At 53.7% G+C, this 19,591-nt stretch overlaps 2 protein-coding genes across 7 annotated transcripts in view; both read right to left on the bottom strand.

Annotated features, from left to right (window-relative positions):
- Positions 1–859: 859 nt before the first annotated feature.
- Positions 860–13,467, bottom strand: TOPORS (TOP1 binding arginine/serine rich protein, E3 ubiquitin ligase). Of its 4 annotated transcripts, none has more exons than XM_032953414.2 (2): positions 13,358–13,467; positions 860–7,658 (listed from the first exon to the last, which is right to left on the bottom strand). In XM_032953414.2, exons 1-2 carry the CDS (start codon positions 13,360–13,362, stop codon positions 5,090–5,092), a joined length of 2,574 nt encoding a protein of 857 aa, XP_032809305.2. In that variant the 5' UTR covers positions 13,363–13,467; the 3' UTR covers positions 860–5,089. The 4 variants fall into 4 exon arrangements, with proteins under 4 accessions (XP_032809305.2, XP_032809315.2, XP_032809325.2 ...); XM_032953424.2 differs by having other exon boundaries at positions 13,367–13,458; XM_032953434.2 differs by lacking the exon at positions 13,358–13,467 and adding an exon at positions 12,967–13,298.
- Positions 13,468–14,294: 827 nt separating this feature from the next.
- The window catches only part of LOC116941926 (unconventional myosin-XVIIIa-like), a 47,291-nt gene continuing 41,994 nt past the window's right edge, over positions 14,295–19,591 (bottom strand). For all 3 annotated transcript variants that reach the window (XM_032953304.2, XM_032953312.2, XM_032953322.2), the window contains one exon: positions 14,295–16,294. In XM_032953304.2, the coding sequence (XP_032809195.2) occupies positions 16,252–16,294 (43 nt within the window). In that variant the 3' untranslated portion in view covers positions 14,295–16,251. The remainder of the gene's footprint in view (positions 16,295–19,591) is intronic.

The raw sequence follows: 19,591 nt of genomic DNA, 5'->3' as shown, positions 1-19,591 counted from the left end.
CACTGCTTCCGCAAGCGCTGGCCGTTGGCTGCGACCCGTATCTCTTTCAATGCCGAGTTTTTCCACTCGTCAAGGTCTCTTGACTACTGATGGCCTTTGCCCAGGCAGGTCTCCGTTTTTCCAGCTTTCTGGTATTCGGACCGCGGTGTGGTTTCCACAGAAGGTGCCTGGGCTCCACTCCTGTGGTTGGGTCAAAAAAAAATTCCACTCGTGCTGACGTTTACACACCGCACCAGGTTCTCATTTTTGAGGCCGAGTCGATCTAGGGGAAGCCCAGGACTGGTTCAGATAATCACCGACGACGTTGGCCCCTTAGCGGGAATCCATCTCGGGTTGCCGAGCTCCTAGTTCAGTGCGCCAACCATTGCTACAGCTCCCCACAAAATACAATGACCCCCCGTGTAGCCTTCAACTTTTGGGGCAAGTGCTGTTAGCGAGCACCTATTACAACAGCTGCCGCCATTCGCCACTACGTGGCGGCTGCTGAGAGGTCACGGAACAGACCCAGGATGCCTTGGGTTGACTGAATGGCAGATGCACCACCCCTGCAACCAAATACACCAATTTTCCGCGTTTTAGCTGCCCGGCGCTCCGCTCGTTGCTCCGAGCCTCGCTCCTCCCGAGGGCGAATGCCTCCAACTCCCCAGCAGCGTCCTTCATGAGCCGCCTCCACATCACACGGATGTACACACGCGCGCAATCGCAGGCGCCGGTGGGAGGGTCAGGGGTCAGTGTGGAGCTTTAGTTAGCGGCACTGGGTTACCCACCAGAGGGAGCCCAAGACAAACACCCCAAAACCAGAACGTCACTCACGACCCCACGTACAAATCTGCACAACCAAAGAACTGTTAACAGAATGTGAGAGAAAAAATGTGCGATGCATATTTATTCTCAAATCAAAAAAATCAGATTACGTCGGCTTGGTCAACATCTCAGCGCAGCGTAGCGATACGAACTTAACGTTGAAATCGTTGGGACAGATGAAATAATTTATGCAAATTTATTAACCCAGGATCATTAGTTATTCTTAACCTGGGGGTGCACGCACGCCCTGGGGGGGGGGGTGTGACACGCCCTTTCGGGGGGTGCGAGACATGGCCAGATTTTTTTTTTCCCAAGGTAAATCATCGAAACTAAAATTAAGCAAGGGGCACTTAAGTACAATTGACTTTGTTTCCGGTACCGGTCCGTGACCTGTTAGGAACCGGCCGCACAGCAGCAGGAGGCGAGCTGCGAGTCCGCACGTGGCCCGCCCCATTATTTTATTATTTACCACTTCCGTCCACGACTCTTACCCGCACTGGGCACTTCTTTCAGTCACAGTGTTGGTAAGCCCACAAGCTCTAACCCATAGTAGCCACAAGGAGTAAGCCCACAAGCTAACCCCTAGTAGCCACAAGGAGTAAGCCCACAAGCTCACCCCTAGTAGCCACAAGGAGTAAGCCCACAAGCTCTAACCCCTAGTAGCCACAATGAGTAAGCCCACAAGCTCTAACCCCTAGTAGCCACAATGAGTAAGCCCACAAGCTCTAACCCCTAGTAGCCACAATGAGTAAGCCCACAAGCTAACCCCTAGTAGCCACAAGGAGTAAGCTCACAAGCTAACTCCTAGTAGCCACAATGAGTAAGCCCACAAGCTCTAACCCCTAGTAGCCACAAGGAGTAAGCCCACAAGCTCTAACCCCTAGTAGCCACAAGGAGTAAGCCCACAAGCGCTAACCCCTAGTAGCCACAATGAGTAAGCCCACAAGCTCAAACCCCTAGTAGCCACAAGGAGTAAGCCCATAAGCTCTAACCCCTAGTAGCCACAAGGAGTAAGCCCACAAGCTCTAATCCCTAGTATCCACAAGGAGTAAGCCCACAAGCTCCAACCCCTAGTAGCCACAAGGAATAAGCCCACAAGCTCTAACCCCTAGTAGCCACAAGGAGTAAGCCCACAAGCTCTAACCCCTAGTAGCCACAAGGAGTAAGCCCACAAGCTAACCCCTAGTAGCCACAATAAGTAAGCCCACAAGCTAACCCCTAGTAACCACAATGAGTAAGCCCACAAGCTCTAACCCCTAGTAGCCACAAGGAGTAAGCCCACAAGCTCTAACCCCTAGTAGCCACAATGAGTAAGCCCACAAGCTCTAACCCCTAGTAGCCACAATGAGTAATAAACAAACGTCGCTGGAGAGCTTCTTTGAAAAGGGGAAAAGACTCAATGATGAACACCCCCCGCCGGTCCGTGAAAAAATTGTCATCCACGAAACCGGTCCCTGGTGGCAAAAAGGTTGGGGACCGCTGAGCTAAACGACCGCACCCCCATTTAGATGTCGTGAGATTGCTCTTGCAACAACACCGGTGGCAACTGCAGCAGCACGGCTGGGTCGGTGTTCAAGGAGGGAGCACACGGCGTAGTTTTTAACATGTAAGAGGCTTTCACGGCCAATATCATCCATAAGAGCGATTTTTGGGGTAAGGTCGCGTAAATATAAATGTGTCGTTAATTCCGCTGCAGTCCGACACGGCCAATTAGTAAGGTTAGTCACGTAAACAGAACGTGTCAAATTTAAATTTAAGACCGACACAGGAGGATTATGTCTCCACATTCTTGATTTGAGGTTTTCGTGACTACAAGGATCCATATACCCTTTGTTTCTTTCGGTAAAGTCAGGTGGGTGAAACATTTCATAATAAAAATAAAATAATAATAATAAAATAATAACAAAATCACGACGTTTCGATTGCTACACAAGCAATCATCATCAGGTGTGACAACCACAGCAAAGAAAAAAAATGTTACTTTACTGAAGTATTTTTTGTTACTGAAGTCAAAATGCTGTGGTTGTCACACCTGATGATGATTGCTTGTGTCGCAATCGAAACGTCGTTATTTATTTATTTCAATATTTTATTTTATTATTTTCACCTACGTTGACTTCACCGAAACAACCAAAGAGTATGTCTCCACAACTGTCGCCTTACGATGCTGGTTGTAATTACTGGGCGAAACGTTGCGGTACTCGAATTGTAAATGTTGCGGATTTACTCTCCAAACACACACGGTGTGCTGTACGACTAACGAATTGGCAGGTTTTGTTTACACAGCAAACCTTACCGATTGGCTGTGTCGGGTCGCGGTGGTTTTTAACGGCACATTTGTATTCACGACATCTAACCCAAAACATTCGATTATGGACACACGTTTTATTTCTGCTATCTGACCCCAAAAAAAAAACTCAATTAGCAACCGTGATGTTGCACGCCAAAGCCCGCGCGCATGCGAAATTACACGGGACTGGTTGCGTCTCTTCCCCCCACCAACCCCCGTCACTCGCGAGATTCGCGCGCACACACACGGTGTCAAACCCACGGCACCGGCGACCAAGCAACCACCACCGAGGCCAGCGGCCGCACCACCGGCCGCCGCTGGCACACACGGCCACCGTGGTGGACGCGGAGACCCTCGGCAGCGAGAACCCGGCCACGAGGTTTGCCGACGTCCGGGTTACCCACACAATGACCAAAAATGCAATGCCTGCGTCATGATGACACCGGCCGGATGGTAGCTGGACTTGGGGGAGCATGGGGGGGGCAGGGGTGAGGGAGGGGGCCAGGGTGGGTTACTTGAGCAGCACGTCCCAGTGGGAGTAGCGTTGGTTGAGCTGCCGATCGAGAGAACCAACCCACGCTGCTCATGCGCCTGTAATGTAATGGGGGATAAATCAGCTTAACGATTCGACGGGTTAATCACTGACCCTCGTTACGATCAGCCCGATATGCGCCGGGATTTGGAAAGAGGTTCAATTAAACGATACAAGCGGTTGGAAAATCGCCAACGCTGTTTCTTTATTTTTTATTTTTTCCCCGTGCCGAGTTTCGACGCATTCTCACGGTCGTGTGCCAGGGTCTGTTTCTCGCCAGCACGAGCCCTCACCCACCACCTCCCCCCCGCCCCAAAGCCAAGGTGAGAGGTGGGGAACCTCTCGGCCGTGTCACCGCCGCCGCCACCACCACACCCCATCACCGGTCGTTCACGGTGGCATTAAAACCATGCCATCGAGTTCCGAAGCAAAGCAAAATCTTTTTAATCATAGCAGCAGTAGCAACAGGTGTCGAGATATTACAAGCAAAGAGCTAAGCCCCGAGAAGACGAGGCGCTGTGTGCGACGGGCGCTCTGTTGGGGGAGAGCTCTTGAATGTGTGGGGGCTATGCGAGATATGTTTGTGGGCTCCCCTCCTTTCTCACGACTCAATTTTCCCGAAGTTGCTACGGATGATTTTTAACCCGTACACAATAAAATGTCGTCTACGGATTACTTTAGCTGCACCGTGCATTGGGCTTTAGAGGAAGACAGTCTTACGGTGGCAGTTAATAATAAAATAAATATTTTAAGGTAACAATACTCGCTATTAAGTAATCATGAGTCTTGCTTTCCATGCGCAAGTCAGTGAACAAAATAAAAAGCCGATGTTCAGTGACAAACAGCAGTAGCGTTACTAGATTTTACGCTTTGTGTATTTTTATTGAAAAAAAATATTTCATCCGTCAAAAGGTTTTTTTTTGGGCATTGATGGTTAATTGTTGGAAGAAAAAAAACATTATGGGACACATTTTCTTAAACAAAGAAAAAAATGTGACTTGTTTATTTGTTGATTTGGGGGGCCCCCTTGTGGCCGACCTAAGCCACCACATGCCCGCCACCCGCCCCGGTCACGAGTATGAGGTTTTGCGGGGCCGTGGGTCAGGCCCGGGCGGAAGATGGCCTCTCTCAAACGCAGCCCGGTGTTGCGTGCACGCGCCAAACCGCAACGCGCACGCACCCCGAGGCTTCGGCGCTCTCTCTAGCAGCGGTCACAAACTCCAACCGCAGGCGAAGGCAGCGTCGACATGGAACGCTTTCACAGGGAGAGAGGGAACTGAACGTGCGGCCGCTAATTGAGCGGCCATAGCGGTCGCCGTAGTTGGTGGTCGGGGAGGAAACGAGGCAATTCACCCCGGGGCCTCGTACAAAATCAGACCGAGAAATTAGCGTGGCGGGGGGGGGGGTGCCCACGTGGCATTCTGGCCCAGGCCTACAGGAACCACGTCCGAGTTGGGGCCCTGCTAGTGCCTTCGCTTGTGCTTCGACTTCTTCCTCTTCCTCCGCGACTTGCGGAAGTGCTCGGCGTCGATGGTCAACTTCCCCTCGAACACGATCTCCACGCTGGAGCTGCGGCTGCGCTTGACGCGGCCGTGCGGCACGGCGCACGCTTTGTGGTGCGACGGGCCCGGCGCCAGCTCCAGCGCCTGGGAGGGGGCGTTGCGGTAGTGGCCCCGGTAGCGCTCCGGCGAGTGGCTGGCGGACGCCGGCTCCCTGTGCTCGCGGGCGCCGCTCGAGTAGGACAGGTAGTACGCGTGCTCGATGTGGTGCGTCTTGCACTTCCTCTTCCCGCCCGGCTTCTCCGACCGCCCGCCGTGGTGGCGATGATCCTCGGCCGCCCTGTCTTCCCGAGCGCGAGTCCTCTCGTCGCTCCACGACCTCTCCCTGGCCGCCGAAGCCCTGTGGCCCCTGTGCCTCTCGCTCGCCCAGGAGCTCTCCTGGCCTCTCTTGTGCGTCTTATCCCTGTGGCGGTCCCGAGACCTTTCCCTCTGATTCCTGCTCCTCCCCTGCTCGCTAAACCTGCCTCTGCCCACCGATCGCTCGCTGTCACTCGACCAGTCGCTGCCGTACAACCTGCCGTGCGCTTTATCTCTGTTGCGGGATCTATCCCTGTATCCCCTGGATCGATCCCAATCCCGGCGATCGTCCTCGTCTCTCGACTTCCGGGAGTGAGATACGTTCCTGTCCCAGTCCTCAAAGATGTCAACGCTCACCTCTCTCGACTGCCTGTGTTTCTGTTTGCTCCTCCTGGACGACCTCGGCTCCCTGCTCCCGCTACGGGAGTTCTCTCTCCGGGAAGAGACCTCCCTGGGTTGCGCCGCGTCGCTCCTGCTCGACGTCCCGCACTTGGGCTTCTCCGCCGACCGCCTCCTCCTCCTCCTGCTCCTCGTCGTCGTCGTCCTCCGACGGCTGCTGACGGAGCTGTCCGAGAGCCACTGCGTCCTGTCGCTGTCCCTGTCCACCTCGGTTTCGCACAGAGAAATGGAAGGCGGCGCCGGCGGATATTTGCGGTCCAGAGGGCGCGACGTCGGCGCTTCCTTTGCAACAGCGGCGGCGGCGCCGCCGGGATCGTCCATCCCGGACGTGCCGGGGGCGGCGGCCTCCTCATCGTCGCCGGAGTCGGACGACAGCATGACGAGCTCGGGCGTCCGCTCGGCCAGGGGCTTCACGTAGCCGACGATCACGCAGTCGTCCAAGTCGCTGTCGCCGCTGTCTGGTGGCGGGCACGGCTTCTGCATCTTCACATCGGGGAGGACCTCTTGGGAGGGCGCGGCGGTGGCGGCGATGAAGGGGGTGACGTTTCCATCCTCGTCGCTCTCCCTGCTGCGCGCGGACGAGCTGGGCGTCGCCGAGGCGTACGTCCCCGCGACGCCGCGCCTGCTCCAGCACCTCCGTTCCGGGGTTTCCGGGCTGCCGTCCGGAACCGCCTCCTCCCGGCTCGCGTAGGACGGCCCCGGGGTCTCGTCGTCCCACTCGGAGAGCCCCGGGGGAGACGGCAGCGACGAGGGGGACTTGAGGAGGCACAGCGTGCGCACGCTCGGCGGATCGTCCGCGGGGTCTGGCGAGATGGCGATGACGGAAGACTCGCTGCTCTCGGCGCCGTCGCCGTCGCCCGGCACGACCGCGTCGTAGAAGGCGCGCTCGTCGTACGCCTCCATGTTGAAGGGCGAGCGGGCGAAGCTGGCGAACTCGTGGAGGAAGTGCTCCGTGCGGTATTGCAGCGTGGGCTTCAGGTCCTGCAGGAAGGCGTCGCTCTCCAGGTGGAAGCGCGTGATGTTCTCCAGGATGCGGTGGAGCATGAAGCTCACGATCGACTCCCTGCGCCCGAACAACACCGTCAGCTCGCGCTTGAGCCACGGCACCAGGCGGTGCAGCGTCGCCGGGTTCTGCAGGAAGAAGTCGGGGCTGACGGTGCGGTGGCGCCCGCCGTCTTCCACGCGCCGCACCCGCACGCCCCGCCGGTACAACGCCCTGCGGAACGCCATCACCTCCTCCTCCTTGAGGCAGCGCAGGCTGCGGTTGTTGAGGCGGGCACGCCGGCGCTCGCGCAGCTGCTGCAGCATCCGCTGGATGTGCGCGTCGACACGCGAGGGCGGCTGGCGCCGCGACGCCGCCTCGAAGAGGACCCCCGACTCCTCCCGCCGCTCGGCGCGCAGGCGCTCGTGCGTGAGCGTCGAGCGGTAGCGGAAGCGCCGGCCGTCGGGGCTCGAGAACGAGCCGTTCTCCTCGGGCGTGAGCCAGTACTCGTCGAAGCTCGAGTTGCTCCTCACGTTGTAGATGATGGAGCGGAAGGGCTGCTTGCACAGCGGGCAGTCCGCCTTGTTCTTGGCCCACTCGAGGATGCACAGGAAGCAGAAGCTGTGCATGCAGGAGCTTGCCAGGGCGCGGTTGTCCATGCGGTCCAGGCAGATGGCGCACTTGGAGTCGGGCGAGGAGGAGTTGCAAGAATTCCTCCGCCGGCCGGCATCCGGGGAGGACGAGTCTGTTTCCTCCACCGAGTCTCTCGCCTCCATTTCTGCGGGCCGCCTGACGCTGAAATTCAAACGAAAGCAGTCGAAGCGTTTTAATCGCCCCTTCTCGAACTGTTAAAAGCATAACAATGTAACGGTACGGTGTATAGCCATAACAGAGGGGAGATATTTTTTTGCTGGGTGACATCGCGTAAATATGCATCGTTAAACCCACCATCACCGCCCGGACAGTCGATTAGTAAGGGGTTTGTCCAACGTGCCAATTTAGCGCGTAGTAGGGCTTTCGCGACAAATATTATCCATAATAGACGGGCTTTTCGCTGGGGTTAGATCGGGTAAATATAGATGTTGTGTCATGAAACCCCCGCTACCACCGCCCAGACACGGCCGATTAGTAAAGGGTTGTCACGTAAACAAAACGTGACAATTCGTTACTAGTTCAGCACACACCGGTGGAGAGCAAACCCACTGCAACATTTACAATTCGAGTACCGTGACATTTTGCCGGTAGTTACAACCGGCATCGTCAGGCGACAGCCACAGAGTTGTGGAGAAATCCTCCTCCTGTTTCGGCATTTTGCACCTGAACCATATTGCCATCATAGGCTACAATAAAAATGTTCATGAATGACGCACATTATCATACCTATCATACATACATACATATACAAACTCAGAGACAATTTCAACCGAGAAGATGGATTCTGGCTTAGCAATCATTGGAAGGATTTTATAAACCATTTCGGGTCTTAATTAATTGTTCACGCTTACGGTGGCTTTCAGACCGCATCCATTATTTTCATCTCCCCCCTCCTCTTTTCCGAACATAGATGGACTCGTCCATCTAAACAAACTGTCAAATCGCTCACCGTGGTGCTAACGTTAAGAATAACCGCCACTTTTTTCAAATTTTCTTGCTGTGGTTTTCACACGTGATGATGATTGCTTGTGTTGCAGTCGAAACATCGTGATAATTTTCTTGTATAATATTTGTATTATTTTATTTTTTTGTTTCCCTTCTACGTGACTTTACCGAAAGAACCAAGAATATTTTCATACCTGTCAACCCCATGTCAGTGCCTTTCTTATTGCAGACCAAATCAGATGTTATTGGTCACCGCGTGCCCTTATAAATCTCAACGTTCATCCTAAAAAGTCCCATCACAATGGAGAAACACACATTTTTTTGTTGCCCGTATTGAAACAGCTGTACGCCGTATGGATTCTGAAAACTCAATTTCCCTGTACAAGAATATGGCTAAACCGTGTGGGTTGACAGGTTAGCATTGTTAAGAAATACTCCCCAAAATTCCCATAATTACGGCCATAATGTGCGTGAAAAACTTATAGTCATCACGTACAGAAAAGTTAAAGTGATAATTTCGATGTAAAGCTTTCGTGACTGCAGGGATTCATATACTTGGTTCTTTCGGTAAAGTCACGTAGAAGGGAAATAATAAAATACAAATGAAACAATAAAATTATCACGTTTCGATTGCAACACAAGCAATCATCATCAGGTAGAACTTAATTTGAGAGAGACAAAACAGACACGGTGACACACTAACAGACACACAGAGAGACAACACAGAGACACACAGACAGACACACAAGCAGAGAGTGACAACACAGACAGACAGACAGACACACAAGCAGAGAGAGACAACACAGAGACACACAGAGAGAGACAACACAGAGACACACAGACACACAAGCAGAGAGAGACAACACAGAGACACACAGACAGACACACAAGCAGAGAGAAACAACACAGAGACACACAGACAGACACAAGCAGAGAGAGACAACACAGAGACACATAAACAGACACACAAGCAGAGAGAGACAACACAGAGACACACAGACAGACACACAAGCAGAGAGAGACAACACAGAGACACACAAGCAGAGAGACAACACAGAGACACACAGAGAGAGACAACACAGAAACAACACAGACAGACACACAAGCAGAGAGAGACAACACAGCGACACACAGAGAGAGACAACACAGAGACACACAGACATACACACAAGCAGAGAGAGACAATACAGAGACACAGACAGACACACATGCAGAGAGAGACAACACAGACACGTAGACACACACAAGCAGAGAGAGAGACAACACAGAGACACACAGCCACACAAGCAGAGAGAGACAACACAAAGACACAGACAGACACACAAGCAGAGAGAGACAACACAGAGACACACAGACAGACACACAAGCAGAGAGAGACAACACAGAGACACACAGACAGACACACAAGCAGAGAGAGACAACACAGACAGACACACAAGCAGAGAGAGACAACACAGAGACACACAGACAGACACACAAGCAGAGAGAGACAACACAGAGACACAGACACACAAGCAGAGAGAGACAACACAGAGACACACAGACAGACACACAAGCAGAGAGAGATAACACAGAGACACACAGACAGACACACAAGCAGAGAGAGACAACACAGAGACACACAGACAGACACACAAGCAGACAGAGACAACACAGAGACACAGACACACAAGCAGAGAGAGACAACACAGACACGGAGACACACAGACACACAAGCAGAGAGAGACAACACAGAGACACACAAGCAGAGAGAGACAACACAGACACACAGACAGACACACAAGCAGAGAGAGACAACACAGAGACACACAGACAGACACACAATCAGAGAGAGACAACACAGACACACAGACACACAAGCAGAGAGAGACAACACAAAGACACACAGAGAGAGACAACACAGAGACACACAGACAGACACACAAGCAGAGAGAGACAACACAGATACACATAGAGAGAGACAACACAGAAAGACACACAAACAGAGAGAGACAACACAGAGACACACAGACAGACACACAAGCAGAGAGAGACAACACAGAGACACACAGAGAGAGACAACACAGACAGACACACAAACAGAGAGAAACAACACAGAGACACACAGACAGACACACAAGCAGAGAGAGACAACACAGACAGACACACAAGCAGAGAGAGACAACACAGACACACACAGACAGACACACAAGCAGAGAGAAACAACAGAGACACAGACACACAAGCAGAGAGAGACAACACAGACACGGAGACACACAGACACACAAGCAGAGAGAGACAACACAGAGACACACAGACACACAAGCAGAGAGAAACAACACAGACACACAGACAGACACACAAGCAGAGAGAGACAACACAGAGACACACAGACAGACACACAATCAGAGAGAGACAACACAGACACACAAGCAGAGAGAGACAACACAAAGACACACAGAGAGAGACAACACAGAGACACACAGACAGACACACAAGCAGAGAGAGGCAACACTGAGACACACAGAGAGAGACAACACAGACAGACACACAGAGAGAGACAACACAGAGACACACAGACAGACACACAAGCAGAGAGAGACAACACAGACAGACACACAAGCAGAGAGAGACAACACAGAGACACACAGACAGACACACAAACAGAGAGAGACAACACAGAGACACACAGACACACAAGCAGAGAGAGACAACACAGAGACACACAGACACACAAGCAGAGAGAAACAACACAGACACACAAGCAGAGAGAGACAACACAGAGACACAGGCAGACACACAATCAGAGAGAGACAACACAGACATGGAGACACAGACACACAAGCAGAGAGAGACAACACAGAGACAACACAGACACACAAGCAGAGAGAGACACACACAGAGACACACAGACAAAGACAACACAGAGACACATAGACAGATACACAATCAGAGAGAGACAACACAGAGAAACACAGACAGAAACACAAGCAGAGAGAGACAACACAGAGACACAGACACACAAGCAGAGAGAGACAACACAGACACGGAGACACACAGACACACAAGCAGAGAGAGACAACACAGAGACACACAGACACACAAGCAGAGAGAAACAACACAGACACACAGACAGACACACAAGCAGAGAGAGACAACACAGAGACACACAGACAGACACACAATCAGAGAGAGACAACACAGACACACAGACACACAAGCAGAGAGAGACAACACAGAGACACACAGAGAGAGACAACACAGAGACACACAGACAGACACACAAGCAGAGAGAGACAACACAGAGACACACAGAGAGAGACAACACAGACAGACAAACAAACAGAGAGAGACAACACAGAGACACACAGACAGACACACAAGCAGAGAGAGATAACAAAGACAGACACACAAGCAGAGAGAGACAACACAGAGACACACAGACAGACACAAGCAGAGAGAGATAACACAGAGACACACAGACAGACACACAAGCAGAGAGAGACAACACAGAGACACACAGACACACAAGCAGAGAGAGACAACACAGAGACACACAGACACACAAGCAGAGAGAAACAACACAGACACACAAGCAGAGAGAGAAAACACAGAGACACACAGACACACAATCAGAGAGAGACAACACAGACACGGAGACACACAAGCAGAGAGAAACAACACAGACACGGAGACACAGACACACAAGCAGAGATAGACAACACAGAGACAACACAGACACACAAGCAGAGAGAGACACACAGACAGACACACAAAGACAACACAGAGACACAGACAGATACACAATCAGAGAGACAACACAGAGACACACAGACAGACACACAAGCAGAGAGAGACAGCACAGAGACACACAAGCAGAGAGAGACAACAGAGAGACACAGAGAGAGACAACACAGAGACACACAGACAGAAACACAAGCAGAGATAAACAACTCTCTAAAGTGACGATGGTAAATACGTTGGGAGGCAGCCGTGATGAAGGAGATGGTGGTGGTGGAGTTGGTGCATTTGGTAATGGAGGTGGAGTTGGTGAAGGTGGAGTTGGTGGTGGTGGCGTTGGTGGTGGTGGAGTTGGTGCAGTTGGTAATGGAGGTGGAGTTGGTGGTGGAGGTGGTAATGGAGGTGGAGTTGGTAATGGTGGAGTTGGTAGTGGTGGAGTTGGTGCAGTTGGTAATGGAGGTGGAGTTGGTAATGGTGGAGTTGGTGGAGTTGTTGGTGGTGGTGGAGTTGGAAATGGAGGTGGAGTTCGTAATGGTGGAGTTGGTGGTGTTGTTGGTGGTGGAGCTGGTAATGGAGGTGGAGTTGGTGAAGGTGGAGTTGGTGGTGGTGGCGTTGGTGGTGGTGGCGTTGGTGGAGGTGGTGCAGTTGGTAATGGGGGTGGAGTTGGTGGTGGTGGTGGAGTTGGTGAAAGTGGTGGTGGAGTTGGTGGTGGTGGAGTTGGTGGTGGTGAAAGTGGTGGTGGAGTTGGTGTAGTCGGTGGTGGAGCATGTGCTGGGATACCCACGGTGGTTAGGAGACGTTAACTACCTCGCTTGGTGCATGAATGTGTTGGCAGGCAGTGGTGTACGCGGCGGTGAAGCGATACGGCGGTGGTGTTGGTGGATACTGAGGGTTTTATTAACCTGGCTTAACAAACAAAACCAAAAATAACGAAGAGAACGCGCGGCCCTAGCGGGGTTCTAGGCCCAGGCGAGTCGCCCAGGGCCTCCTCCGCCTCCTCCGCCTCCTCGGCCTCCTCCGCCTCCTCGGCCTCCTCACCCCGAGAGGCGACTCGTGGCGAGGCGCGGACACGGGGGGGGGGGGACAGAGACACAGCGGGGGGACAGAGACACGGGGGGGGGGACAGAGACACAGGGGGGAGACAGAGACACAGAGAAAGCGAGAGAGGCCTTCACCTCATCCACCTCGTCCACCTCGTCCTGGAGCGAAGCGGCGTTCCTCACCGCCAGCGGCGAGACTCAGTGGCGACCCCTGGTGGCGGTCAGGGGCACTGAGGGAGGGGCTACTGAGGGAGGGGCCACTGAGGGAGGGGGCACTGAGGGAGGGGACACTGAGGGAGGGGCCACTGAGGGTGGAGGGTGATGAGGGAGGAGCCACTGAGGGAGGGGCCACTGAGGGTGGAGGGTGATGAGGGAGGGCACCATGCACCACCACCCGCAGTGGCCACTTGGTTCTGGCATCAGAGTGACACGTGGTACCAGGTGATGTAGTCTGACAGTGTTCGTGTCTTGAGTGACACTACAGCGTGACTCAGCATCTTGTCGGGAGTCTTGACACAGGCCGAGTGACACGTGGTACCAGGTGATGTAGTCTGACTGCTCGTGTCTTGAGTGACACTACAGCGTGACTCAGCATCTTGTCGGAGTCTTGACACCCACCGAGTGACACGTGGTACCAAGTGATGTAGTCTGACTGTGCTCGTGTCTTGAGTGACACTACAGCGTGACTCAGCATCTTGTCGGGAGTCTTGACACAGGCCGAGTGACACGTGGTACCAGGTGATGTAGTCTGACTGTGCTCGTGTCTTGAGTGACACTACAGCGTGACACAGCATCTTGTCGGGAGTCTTGACACCCACCGAGTGACACGTGGTACCAGGTGATGTAGTCTGACTGTGCTCGTGTCTTGAGTGACACTACAGCGTGACACAGCATCTTGTCGGGAGTCTTGACACCCACCGAGTGACACGTGGTACCAGGTGATGTAGTCTGACTGTGCTCGTGTCTTGAGTGACACTACAGCGTGACAAAGAATCTTGTCAAAGTCAGAAGTGACACAGGCCGAGTGACAGCCACCTGAGCGGTCCCCCTCTCTCAATCACGACGGCAGATGCTTTGATAAACAATTTATTGTAGATATCACTGATAGCCACCAACACCAGATATAGAGAGACTGGAGATAATTACACGATAAAAGTTGATATTTTAAAATAAAATACTTTTTTTTGTGTGTGTGCGTGTAAAAGCATTCATGATTGTAACATCCCGGCCCGGCACGGCACATCCACGCTGCGTGTTTCACGATGTCTGCTGGCGTCCCTGGCCTGTCGTTGTGGTGGTGTTGTTATTGTTGTGCTGTTGCTGTTGCGTCGTGGCGCGCCGCTCGCCAGCGTGCCGTGTGGCGATTTGTCTGGTGCGCTGTGTGCCGTGATCGTGCGCTTGGCGCGGTACGATGTGGTGGTGGTGTGGCGTACGGCGCGCGATGATCTACGGGGACGGTGTGCCGCGATGATGCATGTGCCCCATGCCGCGCAGCAGTGGCAGTGTACGTAGCGCGGCGCGCGCGTCTCGTGGACAAAAGGCCGTGGGGGCCCTCGGTGCACCATCTGCATCGACGCTTGGGCCACGGTGTGGATATGTCTCGCGGAACTTAACAGCTGCCATCCGATCCGTGGCAGTGGTCAGGGGGTAGTGCTCCTTGGCGAGTTGCGTGCAAGCCGTGCATGCGTCTGCTCTCCGCGCGCGTCAAGGCCGACTGGTCAGACCTGACACCTCTACGCTGGACTCGCCCCCCCCCCATTGTATCGTCCAGCAGGGCTGTCCTCGACCCAGCACGACCCCGGCTGCCCGGCGATACTGCGTGCCCATTCTTACCGAAACGACCTCGCGGCTGGCGTAACGTGGCCGCCCATCCCAAGAAGGTGGCGGAGAGGCCCCAAGTCACTCGGCAAAAATTCCGCCCCGTGGCCACAGCTCCGGACGGAGCTTGCACGGCCGTATCGGAGCTCGGCGCGCTCCGAAGCGGGACTTGCTTTCAAGAAAGCAGCACTAATGTTGCCCCGCAGGAGCCGGTGGCAACTCCGTGCAGCGTAGGTCTAAGCAAGATTCAGAGACAGCTGCAGGACACAGGCAGCGTGTCCCCCATCCCCCCCCAGGCACTCACGGGCAACAGCGTTCCCAGGTATTGTACTCTCGCTGTAGTAGCTGCCAGGCCGGGCTGCACGGCTAAGACGTCTTTAGCCCCGCTGTGACGACACCTACCCCCGTGCAGAGCGAGGAGAGCACCCTGTGATGCCGCCGCCGCCGCCGCCGGTCCCCCCTCTCCCGTAAACGAGGGCAGCGTTACCGATACGCGAATTAACGTGCGGAGGGAGGGAGGGAGGAGGGGCGAGGAATCGGCCGCCCATCTCATTAACAAAAAATATAAACCCGGGCGGGGTCTCCAGTTACACAAGCAAAGTTAAGTTCAAGGATAAGTCTGATTAAGAGATACAAGTAGCCGGGAGCGCGGCCGCACCCAAACCCGCCGCCGGGCCCGCCCCGGGGTCACCCCTGCAACTTTCAGCATCTCCGCAAATGCAGCGCGGTTCTAAGTCCTTACCCAGCCATTAGCAAATCTAACAGCCAACGGCGAAACACGCGGGGACCCCATTACCGGTGGGAAATCCACACACACCCGCGGATTCAAACGCAGTGCCCCCCCCCCCGTTCACGATTTAATCCCAACATCCAGACCACCGTCCGATTCCACTCTGGGTCCGACGGTGGGTTCCAGTTCTGGATTTTAACAATTCCAGTTATAGTTCCAGATGCGCTGCTGCCATTCCCGATGAAGCTCCGGCTTCGCAACTGGCTTCCTTCGCGGTGTCATTCCAGTTCCAGGAACGCTTCCAGTTGATTGGACGGCGTGGGCCGTTTGGAAGGGTCGTCCCCCGTAGTGGTTTCAGTCCCCGTTTGGGTTGCCAGTTGAGACCTTTTGGCAACGGCCGCCACAAGGACACAAAAATCCTCATCCCGCGGGCCACGTGTCGCGGCGCCAAGCAGTCCCCCGTACACCCCCCCCCCCACCGCTAGGCCGCGTCGTCATCGTCGTCGGAGCTGCCCGCAGCGAGCCTGCACACGCGGGCACACGGGGGCACACGCAGAGCACCGTCACGCCAGCAGCACCACCTCTGCTCGTCGGCACAAGCGGCAAGCGGGCATCACGCGCACACGGCACCCATTCCCAGTGCCCACGAGAGCGCTCAAAGGAAGACTTGTTTAAAACTTATTTAAGATTTTAGATTCCTATATGTTGAATGTATGCACCATCCTGCCAAAGTAAATTCCGTGTCGGTGTGAACTTACATGGCGAATAAAACCCTTTCTGATTCTGATTCTGAATATCACGGCCAGCCGTGCAGCGGGCGAGGGACCTCCAGATATAGCCCTTTTTCCACTGCCACATACCGAGCCGAGCCAGCGCAAGGGACAGCTGGTTTTCCACCGACCATTTGCCAGGACTGAGCCGTGCAAAGGAGGCCTCACGAGACCGAACGCCACGGCGCTCATCACCTCGACCGTGCTCACTCAGTTACAGCGAGGGAAAAAAAGTATTTGATCCCCTGCTGATTTTGTACGTTTGCCTACTGACAAAGAAATGATCAGTCTATCATTTTAATGGTAGGTTTATTTGAACAGTGAGAGACAGAATAACAACAAAAATCCAGAAAAACTCATGTCAAAAATGCTATAAATTGATTTGCATTTTAATGAGGGAAATAAGTATTTGATCCCTCTGCAAAACATGACTTAGTACTTGGTGGCAAAAGCCTTGTTGGCAATCACAGAGGTCAGACGTTTCTTGTAGTTGGCCACCAGGTTTGCACACATCTCAGGAGGGATTTTGTCCCACTCCTCTTTGCAGATCTTCTCCAAGTCATTAAGGTTTCGAGGCTGACGTTTAGCAACTCGAACCTTCAGCTCCCTCCACAGATTTTGTATGAGATTAAGGTCTGGAGACTGGCTAGGCCACTCCAGGACCTTAATGTGCTTCTTCTTGAACCACTCCTTTGTTGCCTTGGCCGTGTGTTTTGGGTCATTGTCATGATGGAATACCCATCCACGACCCATTTTCAATGCCCTGACTGAGGGAAGGAGGTTCTCACCCAAGATTTGACGGTACATGGCCCCGTCCATCGTCCCTTTGATGCGGTGAAGTTGTCCTGTCCCCTTAGCAGAAAAACACCCCCAAAGCATGTTTCCACCTCCATGTTTGACGGTGGGGATGGTGTTCTTGGGGTCATAGGCAGCATTCCTCCTCCTCCAAACATGACGAGTTGAGTTGATGCCAAAGAGCTCCATTTTGGTCTCATCTGACCACAACACTTTCACCCAGCTGAATCATTCAGATGTTCATTGGCAAACTTCAGACGGGCATGTATATGTGCTTTCTTGAGCAGGGGGACCTTGCGGGTGCTGCAGGATTTCAGTCCTTCACGGCCATGTGTGTTACCAATTATTTTCTTGGTGACTATGGTCCAGGCTGCCTTGAGATCATTGACAAGATCCTCCTGTGTAGTTCTGGGCTGATTCCTCACCGTTCTCATGATCATTGCAACTCCACGAGGTGAGATCTTGCATGGAGCCCCAGGCCGAGGGAGATTGACAGTTCTTTTGTGTTTCTTCCATTTGCGAATAATCGCACCAACTGTTGTCACCTTCTCACCAAGCTGCTTGGCAATGGCCTTGTAGCCCATTCCAGCCTTGTGTAGGTCTACAATCTTGTCCCTGACATCCTTGGAGAGCTCTTTGGTCTTGGCGATGATGGAGCGTTTGGAATCTGATTAATTTATTGCTTCTGTGGACAGGTGTCTTTTATACAGGTAACAAGCTGAGATTAGGAGCACTCCCTTTAAGAGTGTGCTCCTAATCTCAGCTCGTTACCTGTATAAAAGACACCTGGGAGCCAGAAATCTTTCTGATTGAGAGGGGGTCAAATACTTATTTCCCTCATTAAAATGCAAATCAATTTATAACATTTTTGACATGCGTTTATCTGGATTTTTGTTGTTGTTATTCTGTCACTGACTGTTCAAATAAACCTACCATTAAAATTATAGACTGATCATTTCTTTGTCAGTGGGCAAACGTACAAAATCAGCAGGGGATCAAATACTTTTTTCCCTCACTGTATGCCACGCTGCTGCCAGCAAAGCTTCCCAACTCTGCCCCATGCGTGGTACAAGCAGGCCGAGCAGAGCGCAGGGGACTCGTGGCACGGGTGGTTTTCCACTGATTTGGCAATCGACTCCACCAGACTTAGCAATCCTCTGCGGCCTTGCCTCTGCATATTTATTGTTGTAACCCGTTAAAAGTTGGGTGAGGTGTTGGTAGAGGTGCGGTGTATTGTGGCGTGTTGTGTGGTGAGGATGGGCGCTGTGTTGGTAGAGGCGCGGTGAGTCGTGTGGTGAGGATGGGCGCTGTGTTGGTAGAGGTGCGGTGAGTCGTGTGGTGAGGATGGGCGCTGTGTTGGTAGAGGCGTAGTGAGACGTGTGGTGAGGATGGGCGCTGTGTTGGTAGAGGTGCGGTGAGTCATGTGGTGAGGATGGGCGCTGTGTTGGTAGAGGTGGGGTGAGTCGTGTGGTGAGGATGGGCGCTGTGTTGGTAGATGCGGAGTGAGTCGTGTGGTGAGGATGGGCGCTGTGTTGGTAGAGGTGCGGTGAGTCGTGTGGTGATGATGGGCGCTGTGTTGGTAGAGGCGCGGTGAGTCATGTGGTGAGGATGGGCGCTGTGTTGGTAGAGGCGCGGTGAGTCGTGTGGTGAGGATGGGCGCTGTGTTGGTAGCGGCGGGGTGAGTCGTGTGGTGAGGATGGGCGCTGTGTTGGTAGAGGCACGGTGAGTCGTGTGGTGAGGATGGGCGCTGTGTTGGCAGAGGCGGGGTGAGTCGTGTGGTGATGATGGGCGCTGTGTTGGTAGAGGCACGGTGAGTCATGTGGTGAGGATGGGCGCTGTGTTGGTAGAGGCGCGGTGAGTCGTGTGGTGAGGATGGGCGCTGTGTTGGTAGCGGCGGGGTGAGTCGTGTGGTGAGGATGGGCGCTGTGTTGGTAGAGGCACGGTGAGTCGTGTGGTGAGGATGGGCGCTGTGTTGGCAGAGGCGGGGTGAGTCGTGTGGTGAGGATGGGCGCTGTGTTGGTAGAGGCACAGTGAGTCGTGTGGTGAGGATGGGCGCTGTGTTGGTAGAGACGCGGTGAGTCGTGTGGTGAGGATGGGCGCTGTGTTGGTAGAGGCGCGGTGAGTCGTGTGGTGAGGATGGGCGCTGTGTTGGTAGAGGTGCGGTGAGTCGTGTGGTGAGGATGGGCGCTGTGTTGGTAGAGGCGTAGTGAGACGTGTGGTGAGGATGGGCGCTGTGTTGGTAGAGGCGCGGTGAGT

Source organism: Petromyzon marinus, chromosome 1 (assembly GCF_048934315.1).
Source record: "Petromyzon marinus isolate PM22_M1 ecotype Great Lakes invasive population chromosome 1, UKy_Petmar_22M1.pri1.0, whole genome shotgun sequence".
NCBI classification, from domain to species: Eukaryota; Metazoa; Chordata; class Hyperoartia; order Petromyzontiformes; family Petromyzontidae; genus Petromyzon; species Petromyzon marinus.
The sequence above is the reverse complement of the archived record's forward strand: the minus strand, read 5'-3'. Positions and strand labels throughout refer to the sequence as shown.